The sequence below is a fragment of the Kogia breviceps genome, chromosome 7 (genome assembly GCF_026419965.1).
Source record: "Kogia breviceps isolate mKogBre1 chromosome 7, mKogBre1 haplotype 1, whole genome shotgun sequence".
Taxonomy (NCBI): Eukaryota; Metazoa; Chordata; class Mammalia; order Artiodactyla; family Physeteridae; genus Kogia; species Kogia breviceps.
The window spans coordinates 116,196,405-116,224,100 of NC_081316.1; the positions used below are offsets into that span (position 1 = coordinate 116,196,405).

Here is a 27,696-nt window from a genome sequence, read left to right on the forward strand (position 1 = left end):
ATTACATCCCCATCAGATTGGTAAAAATTAACAAGCATCAAACAACCATGAGTTGGCAAGGATATGGAACAACTACTCTCATTTACTGCTTATGGGAGTATAAATTTGTAAACCACTTTAAAAAGTAGTTGGCATTTGCATATCACGATTCACGTAGAACAATGTTCACTGAAATGTTGTTTAAAACAGCCAAAAACTGACAATAACCCAAATTTCAAAAAAATAAAAGAATCAATAAATTACTTGTAACATATGCACACTATGGATTAATACACAGCTGTGAACAAACTGAACAAACTATGAGTACATACATCTGCAAGGATAAATTTCACAATGTTAAATGAAAGAAGCAAGAAGGAATACATTCAATAATGAAGGCCAAACTGGTTTGATATTTCAACTTACCCCCAAGCCCAAACTGGTTTGATATTTCAACTTACCCCTGATCCTTCTAACCCTGCTCTACTTTTTTACCATTAACTCTTATCTTCTTGACCATCTTCTATGCTCTTTAAGAATGGGTCTTTGATTTTGGTTGTTGTTGTTCACTAATATAGCCAAAGTACCTAAAACAGTGCCTCATACATAGTACTTGCTCAGTAAGTATTTGCTGAACAAATTAGAATAATTCCAATTATGTTAAGTTCAAAAGGTAAACCTAAATGCCATATTGATTAGGAATGCATATAGAGTGTAAAACTATTTTTTAAATGAAAGGTAACAAATATTACAAAAGTCATGGTATAAGTGACCTCTCAGGTAGGGAAGGCAAATTAAACACAAGAGGGACACAGGAAGTTTCTATCTCTTAACCTAGGCTTTAAAATCTATATAAAATATATTATAAATGTGTTTTATATATATATGTATATACATAATATACTTTACAATAAGAAAAATATTGAAAAAAAACTCCATTAGCACTTCTCTCCCTAACCCCTACTCCACCTTCACCCCAACTCTGATTTATCCATCACCACTATGACCCAACAAAAGAGTCAGGTAACAACTAAAATAGTTCAGGCTATCAAACAGTGGCAAACTCTGTCTAGGAATCTGATAGAAATTCTGAAATTTATACAGATTCTTTTATACTGTTTCCACTTGAAACAGGAGTCATCAGGTGTCAAATATTAGTCAATAGAAGAGAAAAAAGTCTTCACATCAACCAATAAGACATCAATAGAAAAAACTACTTCTAAGTGTCACCTATCAAATACACAGATAAAGATATAAATATGTCTTGATTTGGTATGCAGGAAATATCTCGAATATACCTGTATGCTGCCAAACTCAACGTTCTCATAATGGAAATGTGCACATTCAGCCATCTTCGGAAAGTGACCTTTAGTGAAGGGTAACCTGAAGTACATGAAATAAATGAGATACAAGATACTGGAACAGTCAAAATTACTAAACTTAAGGAGGAAATAAAACAGGTTGAAGAGCTCATGCAACAAGCAAAACTATTTAATAAGCACATGCACATGAGCACAAATATCCACACATACCTTTTCAGAAATACACAGAATCAAATGGAAATTACATTCAGTGCACAAGTCAAAACCAAAAGAATAAAATAAAATAAAAAGCATCACTATAGTACTCTTCTAATCTTGACCCACATCAATGGCCCTAGAAAAACTAGGCTTTCAGTGAATGTTATGGAAACTGTCAACAGCCTGCTCTAAGCAGAAGCAGCATTCCCACCACAATATACAAAACCAGATTTTACCTGTGAATGTTGTCACAGCCCATCAGTCCTGGATTGGTGGGTCTGGATGCAGAATGAACATATTTATCCTTGTCTTTCCTCTACTTAGAATAAAAACATAGCTATCTAACCCTTCACCAGGTGAAAAGACAGTTTTTCTGCCTAAAACTGAAATGGATACCTTCAGATATTTCACTTAATAGTCAAATACTGGCATCCATCCCAGGCTTTCTCAAAGGCATAGCTGAGAAATAGCAATTTCATAACTCAAATACCAAAAGTGATTTTTCCAAATGACTGAGAGCATGTATTAAAGGTACCAAAAAAGACATACTTGGATTGTTCCTACTGAACAAATGCAACCTAATACACGATAACATAAAAGTTGTTATAAGAACAAAATTAAAGTGTATTTTTAGATAAGTAGATAATCCTCAGACCTATTCTGCTAATAGTTGAGTGATAATTAAAGGCTTAACAGTATAATTTAATGTATGGACAGTAAGAGCTCATTTAGTAAGAAATCTGGATAAAAGTTTTAACAGAACTAAAGAACTGATTTCCATTTATAGAAATTCACTTAAAACCCACCGTAAAATTATACTTACTTTTTCACATGTTTAACCTTCATACTGGATGTACTGCCACATGTCTTAAGACTAAGGTCTCCAGGAATCTCTGGAATGTCTGCTCCTCTTGCCTTAAAAAAATAAAGACAAAATATTTATGACTATCCCTTTATTATGAATACATTTTAAAAGGCAGATTATAGCTCATTTCAATGGTTCTGCTGACCCCACACCAAAAGAAATACATATAGATTTAATAATCTCTTCTTAAAATTATAACTTACTTGACTTTTAATTGTTAAGAATAAGGAAAAATATTCACCTAAAAATATTTAACTTTACTGTAAAAGGAAAAATTTTTGTTAAACTAAAAATTTTCATTCTCTTATTGAATTTTGAAATCAATTATTATATTACGTGCCTCAGCACAAACTAAAATCTCCCCCAAGAGTTGTTGGAACAACATAACCATGGTTACAATGATTAATAAAAGTTTAAATGGTATATGTGAACATAATTAGGAGATCACAACATACATTTCTAACATGAAAATTTGAAAGTACCATCTATGTTAATACCTTCAAATTACTTCTTACTCTGTCAGTTTTCATAGTAGTGATTTTTTAACTTTAGTGAAACATTCACCTGCATCATTTTAACAACAGAAACTGGAAAATGAAAAAGTTCTTCACACTCTGGAGAAAGCAAATAGCAAATCCAAATATCTATATTAAAAAACAAATTTATGCTATAAAATCTATGACTTGTAACAGAAAAAATTAGTATAGCCAATGTCACATAACACAATAGGGGAGAATAATGTGGGTTGAGCATTTAAACTGAGTTAAGAGGAGATCCACAAAGAAGATGCGGTAAATATACACAATGGAATATTACTCAGCCATAAAAAAGAACGACATCTTGCCTTTTGTAACAACATGGATGGACCATAAAGGCGTTATGCTAAGTGAAATTAAGTCAGAAAAAGACAAATACGGTATGATCTCACCTATATATGGAATCTAAAATCAAATCAATATGAAAAAAAACCAAGCTCACAGATACAGAGAACAGACTGGTGATTGCCAGAGGCAGGGGTGGTGGATAAGTGAAAAAGGTGAAGAGGTCAAAACATACAAACTTCCAGCAATAAAATAAATAAGTCATGGGGATTTAATGTACAGCACGATGACTATAATTAATAATACTGTATTGCACATCTGAAAATTACAAAGAGAGTACATTGTAAAAGTGCTCATCACAGGACTTCCCTGGCAATTCAGTGGTTAAGACTCCATGTTTCTAATGCAGGGGGCATGGATTTGATCCCTGGTTGGGGAACTAAGATCCCACATGCTGGGTCGTGTGGCCAAAAAAAAATTTTTTTTTAATTAAAAAAAAAAAGTACTTACCACAAGGAAAAGAAAAAAACATTTTGTAACTATGTATGGTGACAGATGTTAATTAGACTTACTGTTGTGATCATTTCACAATGTATACAAATATCAAATCATTATGTTGTGTACCAGAAGCTAATACAGTATTGCACATCAATTATACCTCAATAAGATAAAAAAGAAGAAATTAACAACATCAGTTCAATTTTTAAAAATGTTTCCTTATTTAAAAAAAAAGAGCCAAGGAGGACATTCAAGATGGTGGAGGAATAAGATGCGAAGATCACCTTGCTCTCCACAAATACATCAAAAATACATCTAGATGCGGAACAACTCCTACAGAACCCTACTGAATGCTGGCAGAAGACCTCAGATTTCCCAAAAGGGAACTGGTGCTCTGGCTGGGTGTCAGGCCTGAACTGCTGAGGTGGGAGAGCCAAGTTCAGGACACTGGACCACCACAGACCTCCCGGCTCCACATAATATCAATCAGTGAGAGCTCTCCCAGAGATCTCCATCTCAACACTGACACCCAGCTCCACTCAACGACCAGCAAGCTCCAGGGCTGGACACCCCATGCCAAACAACTAGCAAAACAGGAACACAACACAACCCATTAGCAGAGAGGCAGCCTAAAATCATAAGACGTTCACAGACACCACAAAACATACCACCAGTCAAGGTTCTGCCCACCAGAAAGACAAGATCCAGCCTCATCCACCAGAACACAGGCACTAGTCCCCTCCACCAGGAAGCCTACACTACCCACTGAACCAACCTTACCCACTGGGGGCAGACACCAAAAACAATAGGAACTATGAACCTGCAGCCTGCGAAAAGGAGACCCCAAACACAGTAAGCTAAGCAAAATGAGAAGAAAGAAAAATATGCAGCAGATTAAAGAGTAAGGTAAAAACCCACCAGACCAAAAAACTGAAGAGGAAATAGCAGTCTACTTGAAAAAGAATTCTGAGTAATGATAGTAAAGATGATCCAAAATCTTGGAAATAGAATGGAGAAAATAAGAGAAACATTTAACAAGGACCTAGGAAAACTAAAGAGCAAACAAACAGTGATGAACAACACAATAAATGAAATTTAAAATTCTCTAGAAGGAATCAATAGCAGAATAACCAAGGCAGAAGAACGGGTAAGTGACCAGAAAGGTAAAATAGTGGAAATAACTACCACAGAGCAGAATAAAGAAAAAAGAATGAAAAGAATTGAGGACAGTCTCAGAGACATCTGGGACAATGTAAACGCACCAACATTCAAATTACAGGAGTCCCAGAAGAAGAAGAAAAAGAGAAAGGGACTGAAAAAATACTGAAGAGATTATAGTTGAAAACTTCCCTACTATGGGAAAGGAAATAGTCAATCAAGTCCAGGATACACAGAGAGTCCCATACAGTATAAATCCAAGGAGAAACATGCCAACACACATATTAATCAAACTATCATAAATTAAATACAAAGAAAATATATTAAAAGCAGCAAGGGAAAAGCAACAAATAACATTCAAGGGAATCCCCACAAGGTTAAAAGCTGATCTTTCAACATAAACTCTGCAAGCCAGAAGGGAGTGGCAGGACATATTTAAAGTGATGAAAGGGAGAAACCTACAATCAAGATTACTCTACCCAGCAAGGATCTCATTCAGATTCAACAGAGAAATTAAAACCTTTAAAGACAAGCAAAAGTTAAGAGAATTCAGCACCACCAAACCAGCTTTACAACAAATGCTAAAGGAACTTCTCTAGGCAGGAAACACAAGAGAAGGAAAAGACCTACAATAACAAACCCCAAACAATTAAGAAAATGGTAATGGGAACATACAAATCGATAATTACCTTAAATGTAAATGGATTAAATGCTCCAGTCAAAAGACACAGACTCGCTGAATGGATACAAAATAAGACCTGTATATATGCTGCTACAAGAGACCCACTTCAGACCTAGGGACACATACAGACTGAAAGTGAGGGGATGGAAAAGGATATTCCATGCAAATGGAAATTAAAAGAAAGCTGGAGTAGCAATTCTCATATCAGACAAAACAGACTCTAAAATAAAGGGTACTACAAGAGACAAAGAAGCACACTACATAATGCTCAAGGGATCAATCCAAGAAGAAGATATAACCACTGTAAATATTTATGCACCCAACAGAGGAGCTCTCAATACATAAGGCAAATATTAACAGCCAAAAAAGGGAAATCAAAAGGAACACAATCATAGTAGGGGACTTTAATACCCCACTTTCACCAATGGACATATCAACCAAAATGAAAATAAATAAGGAAACACAAGCTTTAAATGATACATTAAACAAGATGGACTTAATTGATATTTATAGGACACTTCATCCAAAAACAACAGAATACACATTTTTCTCAAGTGCTCATGGAACATTCTCCAGGATAGATAATATCTTAGGTCACAAATCAAGCCTTGGTAAATTTAAGAAAATTGAAATTGTATCAAGTATCTTTTCTGACCACAATGCTATGAAACTAGATATCAATTACAGGAAGAAACCTGTAAAAAATACATACACATGAAGGCTAAACAATACACTACTAAGTAACCAAGAGATCACAGAAGAAATCAAAGAGGAAATCAAAATATACCTAGAAACAAATGACAATGAAAACACGACAACCCAAAACCTATGGGATGCAGCAAAAGCAGTTCTAAGAGGGAAGTTTATAGCAATACAATCCTACCTCAAGAGACAAGAAACCTCTCAAAGACACAACCTAACCTTACACCTAAAGCAATTAAACAAAGAAGAGCAAAAAACCCCAAAAGCTAGCAGAAGGAAACAAATCATAAAAATCAGATCAGAAATAAATGAAAAAGAAATGAAGGATGCAACAGCAAAGATCAATAAAACTAAAAGCTGGTTATTTGAGAAGATAAACAAAATTGATAAACCATTAGCCAGACTCATCAAGAAAAAAGGGAAAAGACTCAAAACAACAGAATTAGAAATGAAAAAGGAGAAATAGCAACTGACACTGCAGAAATACAAAGGATCATGAGAGAGTAATACAAGCAACTATATGCTAATAAAATGGACAACCTGAAAGAAATGGACAAATTCTTAGAAAAGCACAACCTTGTGAGACTGAACCAGGAAGAAATAGAAAATACAAACACACCAATCACAAGCACTGAAACTGAAACTGTGATTAAGAATCTTCCAACAAACAAAAGCCCAGGACCAGATGGCTTCACAGGCAAATTCTATCAACCATTTAGAGAAGAGCTAATACCTATCCTTCTCAAACTCTCCCAAAAATAGTAGAGGGAGGAACACTCCAAAACTCATTCTACAAGGCCACCAACACCCTGATACCAAAACCAGACAAAGATATTACAAAAAAAGAAAACTACAGGCCAGTATCAATGATGAACATAAATGCAAAAATCCTCAACAAATTGCTAGCAAACAGAGTCCAGCAGCACATTAAAAGGATCATACACCATGATCAAATGGGGTTTATCTCAGGAGTGCAAGGATTCTTCAATATACGCAAATCAATCAATACGATACACCACATTAACAAATTGAAGGATAAAAACCTTATGATCAACTCAACAGATGCAGAAAAAGCTTTTGACAAAATTCAACACCGATTTATGATAAAGACCCTCCAGAAAGTAGGCATAGAGGGAACTTACCTCAACATAATAAAGGCCATATATGACAAACCCATGGCCAACATCATTCTCAGTGGTGAAAAACTGAAACCATTTCCACTAATATCAGGAACAAGGCAAGGCTGCCCACTCTCACCACTATTATTCAACATAGCATTGGAAGTTTTAGCCACTGCAATCAGAGATGAAAAAGAAATAAAAGGAATCCAAACTGGAAAAGAAGTAAAACTGTCACTGTTTGCAGATGACATGATACTATACATAGAGAATCCTAAAGATGCTACCAGAAAACTACTAGAGCTAATCAATGAATTTGGCAAAGTAACAGGACACAAAATTAATGCACAGAAATCTCTTGCATTCCTATATGCTAATGATGAAATATCTGAAAGAGAAATTAGGAAATATTCCCATTTACCATGGCAACAAAAAGAATAAAATACCTAGAAATAAACCTACCTTAGGAGATAAAAGACCTGTATGCAGAAAACTATCAGACACTGATGAAACAAATTAAAGATGATACAAACAGATGGAAAGATATATCATGTTCTTGGATTGGAAGAATAAACATTGTGTAGATGATTATACTACCCAAAGCAATCTACAAATTCAATGCAATCCCTATCAACTACCAAGAGCGTTTTTCACAGAACTAGAACAAAAAATTTCACAATTCGTATGGAAACACAAAAGACCCCGAATAGCCAAAGCAATCTTGAGAACGGAAAATGGAGCTGGAGGAATCAGACTCCCTGACTTCAGATTATACTACAAAGCTACAGTAATCAAGACAGTATGGTACTGGCACAAAAACGGAAATACAGATCAATGGAAGAGGATAGAAAGCCCAGAGATAAACCCATGCACATATGGTCACCTTATCTTTGATAAAGTAGGCAAGAATATATAATGGAGAAAAAAGACAGCCTCTTCAGTAAGTGGTGCTGGGAAAACTGGACAGTTACATGTAAAAGAGTGAAATCAGAACCCTCCCTAACACCATACACAAAAAAACCTCAAAATGGATTAAAGACCTAAATATAAGGCCAGACAATATAAAACTCTTACAGGAAAACATAGGCAGAACACTCTATAACATAAATCACAGCAAGATCCTTTTTGACCCACGTCCTAGAGAAATGGAAATAAAAACAAAGATAAACAAATGGGACCTAATGGAACTTAAAAGCCTTTGCACAGCAAAGGACACCATAAACAAGATGAAAAGACAACCGTCAGAATGGGAGGAAATATTTGCAAATGAAGCAACTGACAGAGGATTAATCTCCAAAATATACAAGCAGCTTATGCAGCTCAATATCAAAAAAACGAACCACCCAATCCAAAAATGGGCAGAAGACCTAAATACATTTCTCCAAAGAAGATATACAGATTGCCAACAAACATATAAAAGGATGCTCAACATTACTAATCATTAGAGAAATGCAAATCAAAACTACACTGAGGTATCACCTCACACTGGTCAGAATGCCATCATCAAAATATCTACAAACAATAAATGCTGGAGATGGTGTGGAGAAAAGGGAACCCTCCTGCACTGTTGGTGGGAATGTAAATTGATACAGCCGCTATGGAGAACAGGATGGAGGTTCCTTAAAAAACTAAAATAAAACTATCATACAACCCAGCAATCCCACTACTGGGCATATACCCTGAGAAAACCATAATTCAAAAAGAGTCATGTACCACAATGTTCACTGCAGCTGTATTTACAATAGCCAAGAGATGGAAGCAACCTAAGTGTCCATCGACAGATGAATGGATAAAGAAAATGTGGCACATATATACAATGGAATATTACTCAGCCATAAAGAAAAATGAAATTGAGTTATTTGTAGAGAGGTGGATGGACCTACAGTCTGTCAAACAGAGTGAAATAAGTCAGAAAAAGAAAAACAAATACTGTATGCTAAGACATATATATATAATCTAAAATAAAAAAGGTTCTGAAGAACCTAGGGGCAGGACAGGAATAAAGACGCAGATGTAGAGAATGGACCTGAGGGCACAGGGAGGGGGAAGGGTAAGCTGGGTTGAAGTGAGAGAGTGGCAAGGACATATATACACTACCAAATATAAAATAGATAGCTAGTGGGAAGCAGCTGCATAGCACAGGGAGATCAGCTCGGTGCTTTGTGACCACCTAGAGGGGTGGGATAGTGAGGGTGGGAGGGACACACAAGAGGGAGGAGATATGGGGATATATGTGTATGTATAGCTGATTCACTTTTTTATACAGCAGAAACTAACACAACATTGTAAAGCAATTATACTCCAATAAAGATGTTTTAAAAAAAAATAGTAAAGACAGTTTAGTTAAATGTTAAAAACCATGACTTCTCAAAAATATGATAAGAATGTATGAACTTACAAGAATTATAACGTTATATCTATATACCATCAGGAACCACTGGACCCATTTCTTTTTAGGTTTTGGTCCTTAGCATGGTTAAACTTGCTACAGTCAATAATAGTTAAACGTCCTTAGCTTATTTATAATGGTAGATATTTCATCATTAATTGTTCATAGAGTCTTTTTATTCTGTCCTACGGGTCCTCCAAAGAGAAAATATTTTATTTTATTCTTTAGTAATGAAATAGAACTCATTCTGTCTTGCAATTACATTATGGATTCATTGGACCTTTTCATAAATCTAAGACAGAGTCTCAGTATAATTTTTCCTCTCTCTTGAAACAGAGTTCTTTCAAAATTCTAGGTATTGTTTCATCAGTATTCATCATGATTCTTAACCCTACCACACTAGAAAAGACTAAAATTTAAAATACTTTTTTTAAAAAAATAAAAATAGGGGAAACACCTAGGAAGGGCGTTGGCAATCTTTTTCTTAAAGGGTCAGATAGTAAATATTTTAAGTTTATGGACCACACTGTCCCTCCCACAACTCAACTCTGTTACAACACAGAAGCAGCCATGTGTAAATGACTGAATATAGATCCATGTTCAATACAACTTTATTTGCAAAAACAGGCAGCCAGTAAGTTGAATTTGTCAACCACTGACCCACAATGTTGACGCAATAGTGAAATAAATCATCATCTAGTTTTTATGTTGTGTTGCCCAAACTGCTGCATCATCTTTAAAGAAGGTACCTTTCTGTTGTATACTTGAAACTTATATAATACTGTAAATCAATTATACCTCAAAAAAAAAAAAAAAAAAAAAAGAACACACTTTAAAAGCTTGGAGACACCATCTTTGTAGTTGACATTTTGCTTTCATTGAATATATTTAAGAATTCCATATTTTTCATTTTTCATCTGTAATACAAAAGAGGAGGAAACTGACAAAGATTTTTTACAATGATTAGACACATCAAAGGATGGGTGCAAAGAGACAGTGTGCAGCACTCTAGACCTTAATAATGCCAGTGACATTGGTCACACACATATGACATCTCAGATTGATGATTATATCCAATCTGTTAAAAATTGTAAGTGAGTACTATATTTCTAAGGACAAAAAGAAAACACGGTATTTTCCTCCAGTTGGTCACTCAACTGAAAGGAGTTTATCACAGAAAATTTTGCAACAACAATCTGGATCACCTGTTTTGCTAAAATAATGGGTGGCAACCTTCTTTCAGCTTTTATGATGTTTGTGCACCAAAATTCACTTGACATTGAGAGGTCTGCTATGCTTAAATTCATATTAAAATTTCTAACAAAATGTTTTTTCAATATTTGTTCTATAAATTATTCATAAATTGACTTAAAATTTAAATATAAAGGAGTTGAAAAGGGTGCACTGGCCCCAGTTGGTAAATGGTGATGACTTTATTTGGCAGATTGAAAATTAAAATATTAACTGTCCTTTGCAAACAAGCTCACTGTGCTAGATAGGCCATCATCCATAACACACACCCAAGGAGAAAATGAGGAAGCCTGCCAGGCCTATGATCCACATGGGGAGACACACTATGGACCACACACCTCTTCAACCACAACTGACTGGACTGTAGGTAGAAACATGACCCAATGGTAAATTCACTGGTTATCCAAATGGGTCTGACAGGAAGACCTCTGCCTAAAAAGACAAAATGGTAATAATTAGGTAAATGAACCAAGCAATGGTCCAAGAAGCCTGAGAGGATTCAATAAAATATTTTTGAACCAACCGTTCAACAATCCTGTAACCATGTATGTTTTGTCCGGCAATATTTTCCCATAGTCCAGAAAGGTCCTAAGCATGAAACGTGGTACCATTAATTCTTTTAAGATTCAGAAAACAAAATTAAAAGGAAAATATAGTACTATTATTCCATTGTGTGGTAAACTAACATTTTTACCTACATTTTTACCAGCTAAAGAAGTCCAGAAAGAAATTTCAATCTAAACCCAATCAGGCTGATGCCTGATAAGATAAAAAAGTCAACACTCTCCAGAGGATTTCAATAGGAGTCAGATTCACAGCATAACATTCAAAGAGTCCATGATGCAGTCCAAAATTACTAAACACACCAAAAACCAGTAAAATATGAACAATTCCCAAAGGAAAAGATAATAAAGAAGTGCCAAATATGAGATGAAACAGATGTTGGACTTACCAAAAATTTTAAAGCATATATACTCATACACAATTGCTCCTTGAACAACACAGCAGGGTTAGGGGCACTGATCCTCCCTCCACACAGTCGAAAATCTAAGTATAACTTACAGTCAGCTCTCCATATACGCAGGTCTTCCATATCCGAGATTCCACATCTGCAGATTCAATCAACCATGGATCAAGCAATACTGTAGTATTTGCTACTGACAAAAATCTGCATATAAGTGGACCCATGCAGTTCCAACCCATGTTGTTCAACAGACAACTGCATTATAAACATGCTGCATCAGATATTGAAATCAACAGAAAAACAGTAACTCCTTAATGAAATATGTAAACTAAAAAGAAAGACCAAATGAAAAACTTTAAATTGAAAAATGTGGTATCTGAAATAAAACATGCTGTTTTGGCTCCACAGCAGAATGGAAATGACAGAAGAAAAGAGTTAGTGAACCTGACAATTTATCCAAGCTACAGAGCAGATACTTAGAAGTTTTTTAAAAGATTGAAAAATGTGAATAGACCCATATATACCCATGGTAAAGAAACATACTGGCACAGAAAAAAAAATACTATTTGACAAAATAATTCCAGAAAACATTACAAATCAGTTGAAGGATATATATTTACAGATTTAAGAAGATTAGCAAAATTAAAACAATAAAATCAAAGAAAACCACAAACCATCATAAGCTGCTGAAAACCAAATATAAAGTAAGTTATTTTGAGAGCAGCCAGAGAAAAAATAAATATTACGTATAAGGTAATAAGGATTTAAATCCTTACTGGATTTCTCATTAGAAACGAGGAAGACCAGAAGATAGTAGAGGAACATTTATAAAATGCTGTAAGAACTCTCAACCCAAAAATTACATCAAGTGAAAACACCTTTCAGAAATGAAGTAAAAGAACATACTCAGGGCTTCCCTGGTGGTGCAGTGGTTGAAGAGTCCGCCTGCCGATGCAGGGGACGCGGGTTCGTGACCCGGTCCGGGAAGATCCCACGTGCCGCGGAGCGGCTGGGCCCGTGAGCCATGGCCGCTGAGCCTGCGCATCCGGAGCCTGTGCTCCGCAACGGGAGAGGCCACAACAGTGAGAGGCCCGCATACCGCAAAAAAAAAAAAAAAAAAAAAAAGAACATACTCAGATGAAAGAAAATTAAGAATTTATCACCAGCCCATAGGCTCCAAAAGAAATGCTAAAGAAAGTTCTTCTTATAAAAGGAAAATGAAAACAGAGTACAATTTGAACCTTCTGGTATAAAGGAAGAGCAAGAGAAATGGTAAATAATTGGATAAATGTAATAAATCATTAATCTCCTCTGAAGTTTTTAAAAATATATGTGCCAGTTGAAAGCAAAATTATAACACTGTTTGATGTAATACTTTTAAAAAGTACGACATAAAGGGGGAAGATAAAGGAACCTATGTGGTGGCAAGGTTTCTACATCTTACTTGAAGTATAAAATAACAATTCTAAGGAGAATATAAAAAGTTAGAAAAATAAAACCAACAATAGATTTAAAAGATAAAACACCGTGACCAGGTAGATTATCCTAGGAATACAAGATCAGTTTAATATCTGAAAACAAATCAATGTAGTTCATCACATTAACCAAAAAAGGGAGAAAATAATCAGGTAATCATCTCTGAGGCAGTAAACACATTTGAAAAAATTCCAAATCCTATTCATGAAAAAATAAAGATCAGTAAACTAAAACAGAAAAGAACATCCTTAATGTGATAAAAAGTATCCAGAAAGAAACTAAAGGAAACATCATACTGAATGATGAAATATTTATAGTTCCCTCCACCAATTTCAGGAACAAAATAAGGAGGCATGCAATTACAACATCTATTCAACATCATTATAGAGTGCCTAGCCAGTGCAATATGGAAGGTAAAAGGAATAAAAACTGTGCACATATAAAAGCCAAAAGAATTTACAAACTCTCAGAATTAACAAAAGAATGCATCAATGTCTCTTGGCATAAAATAAATATACAAAAATTAATCACATATCTATATATTAGCAGAAAATAAAATTTTAAAACAAGAAATTTTTACCTACAAAAATAATTATAATAACATTGAGGAAAACATCAAATACCTAGGAAAATACCTATTATATGAAAAACCTCTACACTAAGAACTACAAACGTTTTTCAAAATATAAGAAAATGTAAATTAATAGATATATTACACACATACACACATCTCATTTGCATAGCTTGGAAGACACAATACTGTCAGGATGTCAGTTTCCCCCAAAATTATCTACAGATTTACCTGTGTAAACTGGCAAGCTAATTCTAAGGATGTATATGGAAATGCAAAAGACATAGAAGTGCCAAGGCTAAGAAGAGTAAAGCTGGAATACTTACTCTACCAGATAACAAGGTTTGCTATAAAATTAAAATAACTAAATATGGTATTTCCCCAAGAACAGAAAAGTGGATCAATAGAGCACATTAGAGAATTCAGGCAGCAGCCAATAATATGGCCATCTGATTCAGGACAAAGGCACGACTGCAATTAAGTCAGGAAAAAAAGACAGTCATTTTAATAAATGAAATTTTTTTTTTACCATTTTCTTCTTATAATGGCAAAAGTACAAAGTTCCATAAGAATAAGGTTATTCTTTGCAGGACTATCTCTAGTAACTAAAGGGTGGAAACAACCTAGGTGTCCATCAAAAAGGGAATGGTTAAATAGACTGTGTTCCATCCACACAATGGAATAGCCACAGCTATAAAAGTAATGAGGAAGATTTCGATCTATTGCTATGAAGTAACCCTCTGCATATATTGAGTGGGGGAAAAATACATTATATAAGAACAGGCTATCCTTTATCTAAAAAGAAGGTAAATATGAACATTTTGTATATAAAATATATATTATGTATAATTTGTTACACTTAAAAAGTGAGAAATGATAACCAATTAGAATGTTCACATATGAAAAAAATAATAAAATGTTCACATAAGAAGAACAAAGAGACAGGGATAGAAGCCAGATTTTTCTGAATGCTTTATTCGGTCATTCAGATTCTAGGGCCATGTAAATGTTTTAAATATTTGTAAAACCTAAGTTAAGTTAAAATGGGGGAAGAAGGCAAACTCTTAAAATCAAAACCCAAATAAAACAAATGAACATAATCATTTAAAGCTGGAGGCTTAAGCACAAAGAGAGGAATTACTTCATATGACAGTAATGCAAAGTAATACATTCCAAATATGATATATCCTAGAGATGAGAGGAAACAAATTGTTTTCAATAATAGTTGCATTATTCCTTTGAAACTATTAAAAGTAGATTAAATCAAACTAGTAATTGTTAAGGTCATTACTAAGATTTTCAGCATAAGACATAGTTCAAATATAAAGCAAAGACATTAAGTAGAAACTCTTACTCATTTCCTTTGGGGGGCAGGTGGCAGTATTTAAATAAGGCTGGAAGAATGGCAATAGACAAATGTAGAAGGCGTACTGAAACTAGATTACAGCCAGGCATATAGCTGAGTCTTCTCTGATAGGCTGGTGGATACAATTTTAAAATGGGAATTCAATATTACTACAATGAGACTAATTTGGAGCTGATTATATACTCAAGTATGTGAAGTAAGTGTCAATGACACTGCAAGTTACTGTGTGACAGGAAAGAGTCAGCAGATCACAGGGCTGTTTTATTCCCAAATTTATCAAAATTTTTATAAAAGACAAAAACATATGACATATTTATCAATTTTATAGATATGAGGAAACTTAAAAGCATATTAATACTCTGCGGGACAAAATTCAAGAGATTTTATTTAATAGGTTGCAAGGACAAACTAAAATGATTATGAAGTTCATCAAGAATAAAAATTAAAGCCTTCAATTTATATTCAAAACTCAATTACGTAAGTATGGGGGAACACACTTTATTTGACAAGAATTTGTGTAACAAAATCTAAACCCTATAGTTTACCACAAGCTAAACATAAACCAAAAAAAGAAAAAAAAACCCTCACTGGTAAAAACTAATGCAGTCTGAAAAAAATGTATCATCTATAACAAGGAAAGTATTTGTTTCTCCACGACCTGAACCAGTTAAACCACATACTGTAGAGTTCATCTATTTCAGGAAAACATAACTTGATGTTGAAAAATTGCAAAAATAGGAACTGAAAATGTTTTATCCTGTCTGCTTCTATGCTCCCTAACCCAGAAAAATATTCTCTCATTCCTACCACTGGTACAGATCTTTAAACAATCCTTCAAATGCCAATTCTCTTGATCCCCAATCCAAATAAAACTCTAATGCTGAATGGGTAACTGTAAACTGATTTAGCCTCAGTGTAACACACTATCCTCTGCTATAGAACCATAGTGCTGGCTGCTTCCACAGTGAGCCCCACACAATGCCTGCCCCTTCCATATTGTCAATGTGTGTGACTATCTTCTCCAAATACTACGAAGTCCATTTAACAAGTATCAGCAGGATGCTAATGGGTAATACACATTTTCAAATAACGAAAAAAAGAGTATGGGAAGGTATTTAACACATAATCACAGGGCTGCAAGAAATCTCATTCAGCCATTCCACCGTAGAGAGGAAACTGAGACCAAGAAAGAAGCAACCTGCCATAGTGCATTAGCTAATGCATGAGTTAAACTGAATTTTTATCACAAAACCTACTACCTCTAATATAGGCATATGGAAGGAAAAAAGTTCAAACACAGTGGAATTTTTTTAAATGAGAAATTACAACAATGAGAAACAGCTCTATTCCTATCAAAATATGAAAGACTAAAAATTTTTAAGATTGAAAATATATGGCACAAAAGCCCCTAAACATTATTATATGAATTAACAAAACTTCTTGACAAGTAATGTAGGGATCCTCACAGTCTTTGGTTAAGTAATTCCCCATAATAGTAAAAAGAAAAGGCAAAATTCACCATAAAGATATTCATCAAAGTGAAGAGTATAAAACAAGCTCAAGGGCTTCCCTGGTGGCGCAGTGGTTGAGAGTCCGCCTGCCGATGAAGGGGACACGGGTTCGTGCCCCGGTACGGGAAGATCCCACATGCCGCAGAGCAGCTGGGCCCGTGAGCCATGGCCGCTGGGCCTGTGCGTCCAGAGCCTGTGCTCCGCAACAGGAGAGGCCACAGCAGTGAGAGGCCCGCGTACCGCAAAAAAAAAACAAAACCACAAACTCAAGGTCCGTATTATAGGGTATTATGTAGTTATTACATTTGTTTATTAAGAGTTTTCATCTAATACCAATTACAACACACTGTATACATATATTTCTTCCAAGCAATAGGTTTTATGGAGTATTAGTGGTTTTAAAATTTCTTGAATATTCGTAATTTTCATCAACTAATGTTATGACATATGTTAAACATATTATAAAGCATAAATAACAAAGAAAAACTATGTAACACTGTTAAGCAAAAAAATTCTAAAAGGGCCCCCAACGCCACCCCTGCCAAAATTCCCACCTCCTGGTTATTCAAACATTAACCTAGGTAATGCTGTGAAAAGATTTTGCAGATGTAATTAAAGTCTCATGTCAGTTGATCTTAAAAGTATGAAAATTATCTGGGTGAGCCTAATCTAATCACATGAGCACTTCAAAACCAGAGTTTTCTCCAGCTGGTAGCAAAAGGGAAAGTCAAAGACGATTTACAGAATGAGAAGGACTTGAGGTGCAACTGCTGGCTTTGAAGATTGAGGTAACCAAGTGAGAAGGAATTCAGACAGCCTATAGGAGGAGAAACAGTCCTCACGCCACCCCACACCCTGCTGGCAGCCAGCAAGGAAACAGGGACCTCAGACCTAGGAACCAGAAGGAATCACAAGGAACTAGATTCTGTCCACAACTGAATGATGTGGGAAGCAGATTCTTCAGTCTTCAGATGAGAGCCCAACCTAGACAACACCTTGATTTCAACCTTGTGATACCCTGAGCAGAAAACCTAGGTCAGTTTGTCCAGACTTTCTACCGACGGAACTTTAAGATAACACATGGGTATTGTTTTCAGCCCCCAAATTTGTCATAATTTCTTACACAGCAATAGAAAACGAATACTAACAATGTGGACATTTAAGACCCTAGAAATTCCCAAGTGACCTCAGGCTTTAAGTGCTCCTTTACTTCTCATGCAATTAAAACTCTCTCTCTTCCCAGGACTGTGATGCAAAGCCTCAGAAGCTCTTGCCTTCCAGAACTCCCAGAACTGCACAGAATACACTGACTTCAGTACTTGCCCAAGACTCTGCTGAAGCATCCCTCACAGGAGGAGTATGCTGCCCACACGAAGGCAAGCCCTGGAAGAAAGTGCAAATTCTGCAGGTGGGATAGGAATCTGATGGGAGGTATACAGATGTGACTCAGTGCAAGAGCCATCTCTCCCTTCTCCCTTGTAACCCTATGCTTCACTGTGCACACTAAAATCTGTTCCATTTCCCATCTGCAGCTCTCAAGACCCTCACTCTTCTCTGCTATGAGGAGGAAAACTTCATTTCTTTCCCTATCCATGGCAATGTTTTGTATTCCCCCTGCACAGGTGTCCCTACACTATGTCCACCAACCAGTCTTTTCCAGTAAACCAGCCAACTCCTTCACCTATGACACTCCCCATAATGTAAAACGGGGAATATTCAATTTTCCCTTTGCTGCAGCACCTTAATAACAAGGTAGAAAGCTTATATTAAATGGAGAAAAAAAGGAAACATAGAATTGTATACGGTTTACAACTGTCAAATCATATTCCCAGACATGATGAGAAAGCGAAATATATCAACAAAGCAATATTCTTTGACACTAACAATTTGGGGAAATTTATATAAGAAAATCATGGTTATATGGATGTTAAATTAAAAACTCTTTGATTATAAGAAATCATGAAGGAGCTTCAATGAACACTGTGGTACATGACTCTTTTTGAATTATGGTTTTCTCAGGGTATATGCCCAGTAATGGGATTGCTGGGTCATATGGTAGTTTTACTTTTAATTTTTTAAGGAACCTCCATACTGTTCTCCGTAGTGGCTGTATCAATTTACTTTCCCACCAACAGTGCAACAGGGCTCCCTTTTCTCCACACCCTCTCCAGCATTTATTGTTTGTAGATTTTTTGATGATGGCCATTCTGACTGGTGTGAGACTACCTCATTGTAGTTTTGATTTTCATTTCTCTAATGATTAGTGATGTTGAGCATCCTTTCATGTGTTTGTTGGCAGTCTGTATATCTTCTTTGGAGAAATGTCTATTTAGGTCTTCTGCCCATGTTTGGATAGGGTTGTTTGTTTTGTTGATATTGAGCTGCATGAACTGCTTGTAAATTCTGGAGATTCATCCTTTGTCAGTTGCTTCATTTGCAAATATTTTCTCCCATTCTGAGGGTTGTCTTTTCATCTTGTTTATGGTTTCCTTTGCTGTGCAAAAGCTTTTAAGCTTCATTAGGTCCCATTTGTTTATTTTTGCTTTTATTTCATTTCTCTAGGAGGTGGGTCAAAAAGGATCTTGCTGTGGTTTATGTCACAGAATGTTCTGCCTATGTTTTCCTCTAACTACTGGGCATATACCCTGAGAAAACCGTAATTCAAAAAGACTCATGCACCACAATGTTCAATGCAGCACTATTTACAATAGCCAGGACATGGAAGCAACCTAAGTGTCCATCAACAGATAAACGGAGAAAGAAGATGTGGCACATATATAGAATGGAATATTACTCAGCCATAAAAAGAAACGAAATTGAGTTATTTGTAGTGAGGTAGATGGACCTAGAGTCTGTCATACAGAGTGAAGTCAGAAAGAGAAAAACAAATACCGTATGCTAACACATATATATGGAATCTAAAAAAAAAAAATTGGTCATGAAAAACCCAGGGACAAGATGGGAATAAAGACACAGACCTACTAGAGAACGGACTTGAGGATACAGGGAGGGGGAAGGGTAAGCTGGGACAAAGTGAGAGAGTGGCATGGACATATACACACTAACAAATGTAAAATAGACAGCTAGTGAGAAGCAGCCGCATAACACAGGGAGATCAGCTCCGTGCTTTGTGACCACCTAGAGGGGTGGGATAGGGAGGGTAGGAGGGAGGGAGATGCAAGAGGGAAGAGATATGGGGATATATGTATAACTGATTCACTTTGTTATAAAGCAGAAACGAACCATTGTAAAGCAATTATACTCCAATAAGGATGTTTAAAAAAAAAAAAAAGAAATCATGAAGGAAATATACCAAAATAATCTCACCACTATGGGAAATCAGATTACTAGTCTCTTTATTTTTTTAAAACCAATCTTCTGCATTTTCTATGTAGCATGCTAAACATTATCAGCGTCTATGAAGTATAATTAAAATCTAGCCATCAGTCAAAAATAAACTGTTAAACATCACACAGTAATAAAAGAGCTGATATTCATTTAAGGAGCATTTGCAATACCTTTCTTTTCTTTTATTCAAATTGCAAATGTTTTCCTAGCTTGATGGGTAAAAGAAACCAGTCTCAGCACCACATATGATGGACACCTATCAATCCAAGGAACAACAAACAAAATACACACCTCCTCCAAAATTACCTCTTCCTCAAACTTATTCCGAAAGAAATAATTCAGCTGCTCTATCAATCCTCATTCTTCTTTCGAAAGCAGGCATTAGACAAGAAATACAAATGTTGGCAAGGACGTGGAGAAAAGGGTACCCTCATGCACTGTTGGTGGGAATGTAAACTGGTGCAGTCACTGTGGAAAACAGTATGACAGGTACTCAAAAAACTAAAAATAGAACTACCATATGATCCAGGAATCCCACTTCTGGGTGTTTATTTGAAGAAAACAAAAAGACTAACTGAAAAGATATATGTACCCCTATGTTCACTGCAGCACTATATAAAAGTAATCTAAGTGTCCATCAATAGATGAATGGATAAAGAACACACACACACACACACACACACACACACACAGGAATATTACTCACCCATAAACAAGAATGAGATCTTGCCATTTGCAACAACATTAATGGATAGACCTTGAGGCTATTTTGCTAAGTGAAATAAGTCAGACAAACAAAGACAAATACTGTATGATTCCACTTATATGTGGAATCAAAAAAAAAAAACAAATGAACAAACAGAACAGAACAGGAATAGACTCACAGATAGAACAAACTGGTAGTCATCAGAGGAGAGGAGGATAGTGGGATGAGTGAAATAATGAAGTGGATTAAGAGGTACAAACTTCCAGCTATAAAATAAATAAGTCACGAGGATGTATGTATAGCATGGTTTACTACAGTTAATGACTTTGTATGGTGACAGATGGTAACTAGATTTATCCTGGTGTTCATTTCATAATGTATAAAGATACCAAATCACTGTGTTGTATACCTGAAACTAATATAATATTTTCAGTCAATTATACTTCAATTTTAAAAAAAGAAAGTAGGCAATAGAGAGGGGAAAAAGTCCAAATACAAAGAGTATTTTTTAAAAGTCTAAGAAAAGTGTACCAATGGTCTCACTTTTGTTTTAAAAAAAGAAAGGAAAGAGAGAGGGGAAAAAAGCAAAAAAGAAGAAAGAGGAAAAAAAAAAGAATTCATATTAATATCTGAGAAATGATATAAAAATGTAGGAAAATTCAGGGCATTTTTCAAGGAGAAACAAATGGTTCAATTTGTCCAGAGAATAACAATTTCATTCATTAAAAAAATATTTACTGAGAATTTACTATGCCAGGCATGGGTGCTAAAACAGTAAACAATAGTGATGAAGTCCTCATACTCAAGGAGCTTACACTCTAATGGAAAAGAAAGACAATAATCATACAAATATTCAGGATTTGCAAGTACTATGGAGAAAATTATAGAAATTAAAGAAAAGAAAGAGAGAGGAGGATAGGGTTATTACTTCACCTAAGGTGGCAAGCAAAGGCAGCACTGAAGTGTAACAACTGAAGAGAGGTCTGAAGGCAGAGTGAGAGCAATCTTTGCAGATTGTGTAGGAAGAGCACTTTCCAGGAGCAGAGAACACAAGTATAAGGCCCCAAAGTAGGGGAATGTTTGGCTTATTTGAGAAAAAGTAAGGAGGCCACTGTGACTGGATCCAAAATGATCAAGCTTTTGCTTTTAAGAAAAATGAAATGAAACCATTGATAACAAATGCAAGGTTTTGAACCTGGGGGACTGGAATAAAGTTAGCGTTATTAACATAGACTGTAATGTTAAAAAGAAACAACTCATTTCAGGGAGAGGAAAGACAGGATTTAGTGAAAATGTGTAGCCCATGGTTTCTACAGGACCTTCATGTAGGGAATGAATTCTTACAGGACTAGAGCTATGGACATGGCAGTCATCTGTACAGAGATGACAGTGAAATCTACAGGAACAGTAAAGAACTAGCAAGAAACAAACACAGAGACAAAGCACAGACCCCTGTGAATGCCTACATTTAACAGATAGGAAGAAGAGAGACAGGAAAAGACCAAACCTTCAGGAGTGAGTGGGTGTGACTATGATTTGCGAGTGTGAATTTCTGTGTGAGTGTGTGTGTGTGTGTGTGTGTGAGAGAGAGAGAGAGAGAGAGAGAGAGAGAGAGAGAGAGAGAGCGCACCTTCCAGCACCCGCTTGTTGCTAGAGAGGGAGAGAAGGCAGAGGAGGGGGACAGCATGTGCCTGAGCACACACAGTGTTGACAACACTGAGCATTAACTTTCTGTCTTCCTTTTTAAATTTTTTGGTATTTTGGAAGTTCAAAATTTGTAACTGGTTTTAATTTTCCTGACTCTGGTTGTTAGCATATGTGTGAGCATTTTCAGCCAGGACCATTGACTTTATTTTATCAAGAATAACTTCATTTGCTACAACATGACCTGCTGTAGCACTAAGCCTTGAACACATTTATTTTAATGGTAGAAAAGGCAACTGAAACTGTTTCTAACAGAAAAATTCAAGAATTAACAGGCTCCATTTTGAGAATTTTGCAGTGATCAATACTTAAAATAAACTGAATGGAAAAACACTAAGAAGTATGACAATTAAGGTGATTTCAGTTAAAATGTTCAAAACTGGTGAAAGATTCTCTCTCTATCTTTTCAGGTGTTTAATCTTATTTTTTTAAGATCCTAATATTTATTTATTAAATGATTTCATTGTTAAATAACTGCAAATAAATATTTCAATTTAGTAATGTAGAAAAATTCTATAGCTTTTTATTAGATTTCTTAAAAAACTTAGTTTTAGCTACACATTTATGAAGAGTAATAAATAAGTCATAAGCCATGAATTACAAAAGGATAGAGCCCTATTTTAGGGTTTATTGTTGTTGCTGTTTTGACTTAAAAATGACTATGTAGTACAGACCAATTACCAGTAAGGAGATTAAATGAGTAATTAAAAAGCTCCCAATCAACAGAACCAGGTGGTTTACTAACCAGTGAATTCTACCAAAGACTGAAAGAAGAATTAATACCAATTCTTGTCAAACTCTTCCAAAAAACAAAAGAGGAAACTCTTCCAAACTCATTTTAAAAGTCCAGAATTACACTGATACCAAAGCCAGGCAAGGATGCAACAAGAAAAGAAAATTACAGGCCAATATCCCTGGCAAACATTGAAACAAAAATCCTCAAAAAAATACTAGCAAACCAAATTCAACAAAACATCAAAAGGATCATACACCCATGATCAAGTGGGATTTCATCCAGGGATACAAATCTGGTTCAACATCTGCAAATCAATCAACATGATACACCACGTTAACAAAATGAAGGATAAAAATCATATGATCATCTCAACAGATGCAGAAAAAGCATCTGACAAAATTCAACATCCATTTATGATAAAAATTCTCAACAAACCAGGTACAGAGGGACTATACCTCAACAAAATAAAGGCTATATCTGACACAGCCACAGATAACATCATACTCAACAATGAAGAGGTGGAAGCTTTTCCCCTAAGACCAGGAGCAAGACAAGGATGCCCACTCTTGCCACATCTATTTAACACACTATTGGAAGTCCTAGCCAGAGCAATTAGGCAAGAAAAAGAAATAAAAGGTATCCAAATTGGAAAGTGATAGTGTTACTATCACTATTTACAGATGACATGATATTATATAAAGAAAATCCTAAGAACTCCACCAAGAAAATAACTGTTAGAACTAATAAATTTGGTAAAGCTTCAGAATACAAAATCATTATACAAAAATTAGTTCCATTTCTGTAAACAAATAGTGAACTATCAGAAAGAGAAATTAAGAAAACAATCTCATTTACAATTGAGATTCAACAAATTGAATAAAAAGAATAAAATACCCAGAAATGGACTTAACAAAGGAAGTGAAAGACCTGAACACTGAAAACTATAAGACACTTATGAAAGAAAGTAAAAAAGATACAAACAAATGGAAAGATGTTCCATACCCATGGATTGGAAGAATTAATACTGTTAAAATGCTCATTTTACCCAAAGCAATCTGCAGATTCAATGCAATTGCTACCAACATTCCAATGGCATTTTTCACAGAAATGAAACAATTCTAAATTTATATGGAACCATAAAAGACATGGAATAGTCAAATTAACCTTGAGAAAGAAGGACAAAGCTGGAAGCATAATGCTTCCTGATTTCAAAGTATATTACAAAGCTATAGCAGTCCAAACAGTATGATACTGGCATAAAAACAGACACATAGATGAATGGAAACAGACAGTCCAGAAATCAGTCTACTTCTATACTGTCAATAAATTTATGACAAAGAAGCGAAGAATATACAATGGGAAAAGGACAGTCTCTTCATAAATGGTGTTGGGAAAACTGGACGGCCACATGCAAAAGAACAAAACTGAACCACTATCTTATGCCATACACAAAAACTAACTCAAAAAGGATTAAAGACTTGAACATAATACGTGAAGCCATTAAACTCCTAGAAAAAACATAGGTACTTAAGCTCCTTGACATCAGTCCTGGAGATGACTTTTTGCACTGCCAACAAAAGCAAAAGCAATAAAAGCAAAAAATAGACAGGTGAGACTACATCAAACTGAAAAGTTCTACACAGCAAAGGAAACCATCAACCAAATGAAAAGGTAACCTTTCATCGGAAGAAAGGGAAAGAAAATGGGAGAAAATTTTTGCAAATCATATATCTAGTAAGGGATTAGTATTCAAAATATAAAAGAACGCACACAACTCAATAGGAAAAAAGAAAAAAATCCAATTAAAAAAATGAGCAGAGGCTCTGGATAGACATTTTTCCAGAGAAGACATACAAATGGCTAACATGTACATGAAAGGGTGCTCAACATCACTAATCATCAGAGAAATGCAAAACAATGGGTTATCACTTCATACCTGTTAGAATAGCTATAATCAAAAAGATAAAAAATAAGTAACAGCAAGGATGTGGAGAAAAGAGAAACAGTACCCTTGTGAACTGGTAGTGTAAATATAAATGGTGCAGCCACTTCAGAAAATATTATGGAGGTTCCTCAAAAAAATGAAAACCAGAACTACCATATGATCCAGCAATTCCATTTCTGGGTATTTATCTGAAGAAAATGAACACACTAATTTGAAAAGATATCTGGCACCCCTTTGTTAATTGCAGCATTATTGACATGGGCCAAAAAATTAAAGCAACCTAAGTATTCATTGATTGATGAATGGATGAAGAAAATGTGGTATATATACACAAAGGAATATTATTCAGCCATAAAAGAAAGAAATCTTGCCATTTGTTACAATATAAATGGACCTTGAGGGCATTATGCTAAGTGAAATAAGTGAAAAACAGAAAGACTAATACCATATGATCTCACTTATACGTGGAAGCTTTAAAAATATATAATTAATTAGTTAATTAATTAAATTGAACTCAAAGATACAGAGAACAGACTGGTGGTTGCCAAAGGTGGGTGAGCGAAATGGATTCAGGTGGTCAAAAAGTGCAAACTTCCAGCTATAAAATAAGTAAGTCCTGGGAAAAGTACAGCATGGTTACTATAGTAAATATACAATATTTATAGAGTTGTATATTTGTAAGTTGCTAAGTGAGTAAATCTTAGAAGTTCTCATCACAAGAAAAAAAAAATCTGCAGCTATGTGTGGTAATGGATGTTACCTAGACTTATTGTGGTGAACATTTCACAATATACACAAATACCAAAACATTATATTGTACATCTGAAACTAATATAATGCTACATATCGATTATATCTCAATTTAAAAATGACTATTTACAAACTTTTAAAAATTCTTAACAATTCAGAAATTTTTGACATTCTTTTAGATATTAAAAAACTAATATTCTGGCCACACCACACAAATCCATAAAAGTTCAACACTTAAGCCCTTTTATTTCAAAAACTATTAAAAAATTAAATAAATAGAATTGTTTTGTAAAAACATTTTATAAGGGTTTCTCTTAATAAAATTCATTCTCAACATAATATTTCACACATATTATTATTGAAAGAGAAAAAGGTCCCAAACTTTCTTTCCTCTTACTTCCTCATTTAAATCAGTATAATTTTCTAGAGAAAGTATAGTAAAAAAGCAGCTCTAATCTCATTTATATCCTTTTCATCATTCACTGTACGCTTTTTGCAACCTTACAATGTACTATTTATTGAGTGTAATGATTTTTTCAAAAAATAGAATCATAGCACTTGCCTTCAAGAAGTTTACACATAGGGCTTCCCTGGTGGCTCAGTGCCTAAGAATCTGCCTGCCAACGCAGGGGACATGGGTTCAAGCCCTGGTCTGGGAAGATCCCACATGCCGTGGAGCAACTAAGCCTGTGCGCCACAACTACTGAGCCTGCACTCTAGAGCCTGTGAGCCACAACTATGGAGCCTGTGAGCCACAACTACTGAGTCCACGTGCCACAACTACTGAAGCCCACGTGCCTAGAGCCCATGCTTTACAACAAGAGAAGCCACTGTAATGAGGAACCCATGCATCACATCAAACAGCAGTCCCTGCTCACAACTAGAGAAAAGCCTGCGTGCAGCAACAAAGACCTAACACAGCCAAAAATAAAATAAATTTAATTTAATTAATTATTTTTTTAAAAAGTTTACAAATAAAGAAATTAGAGTACCAATATAATAATAAAAGATGCTAAGAACACACGATACAAATGGTAATTTCTACAAATCAATGTGAACTCCAGAAAACAGAATTTAGTAACTTTCTATGTTACACATCATATGACATTTTAATACAGAGTAAACAAACCACCACATAACAAATACCACCTTTCTTCCCATTGATAAATTCAATGTAGACTTATTATTGCAGGTTATCAAAATACATGGGAAAACTGTGAAAGATTTCTAAATAAGCAAAAGAATTTACTGAATATCCTTTCAGTGGCATGCTGGCACCTCCACGGATTACTTGATTCAATAGGGGTGTGGGGCATGTTTGTCATTGATGAGACTATTTCACATCTCCTCAGTGTAAAAATTTGCAATGTAATGTTATGCTAAAAGGAAAATCAAGAGAAGAAACAGAATTCCATAAACACCTTCTAAGCAATGAATATGCTCAATTAAAATCATATGCTCATAAACTGATATATTTGCCAGTACCTGAGGGAAAAGTCATTTTCAAAAATGAAATATGTAAAAATCTCATTACAAACCTGCACTGACAAATGAACATTTGCATTCAATTTTGATAAGAATCACTAACTTTTAACTCCAATTAATTAAAATGTTATTCTCCGCAAAACAAATTCCA

At 35.1% G+C, this 27,696-nt stretch overlaps 1 protein-coding gene across 3 annotated transcripts in view; it reads right to left on the reverse strand.

The window, feature by feature from the left end:
• Positions 1–27,696, reverse strand: part of ARHGAP32 (Rho GTPase activating protein 32) — a 274,258-nt gene that overhangs the window by 129,533 nt on the left and 117,029 nt on the right. For 2 of the 3 annotated variants that reach the window (XM_059069744.2, XM_067039316.1), the window contains 3 exons: positions 2,323–2,414; positions 1,736–1,777; positions 1,278–1,362 (listed from right to left, as the gene is read on the reverse strand). In XM_059069744.2, the coding sequence (XP_058925727.1) occupies positions 1,278–1,362; positions 1,736–1,777; positions 2,323–2,414 (219 nt within the window). Of the gene's footprint in view, positions 1–1,277; positions 1,363–1,735; positions 1,816–2,322; positions 2,415–27,696 lie in introns of those variants that run through there. The other variant, XM_067039317.1, reaches the window with a different exon arrangement.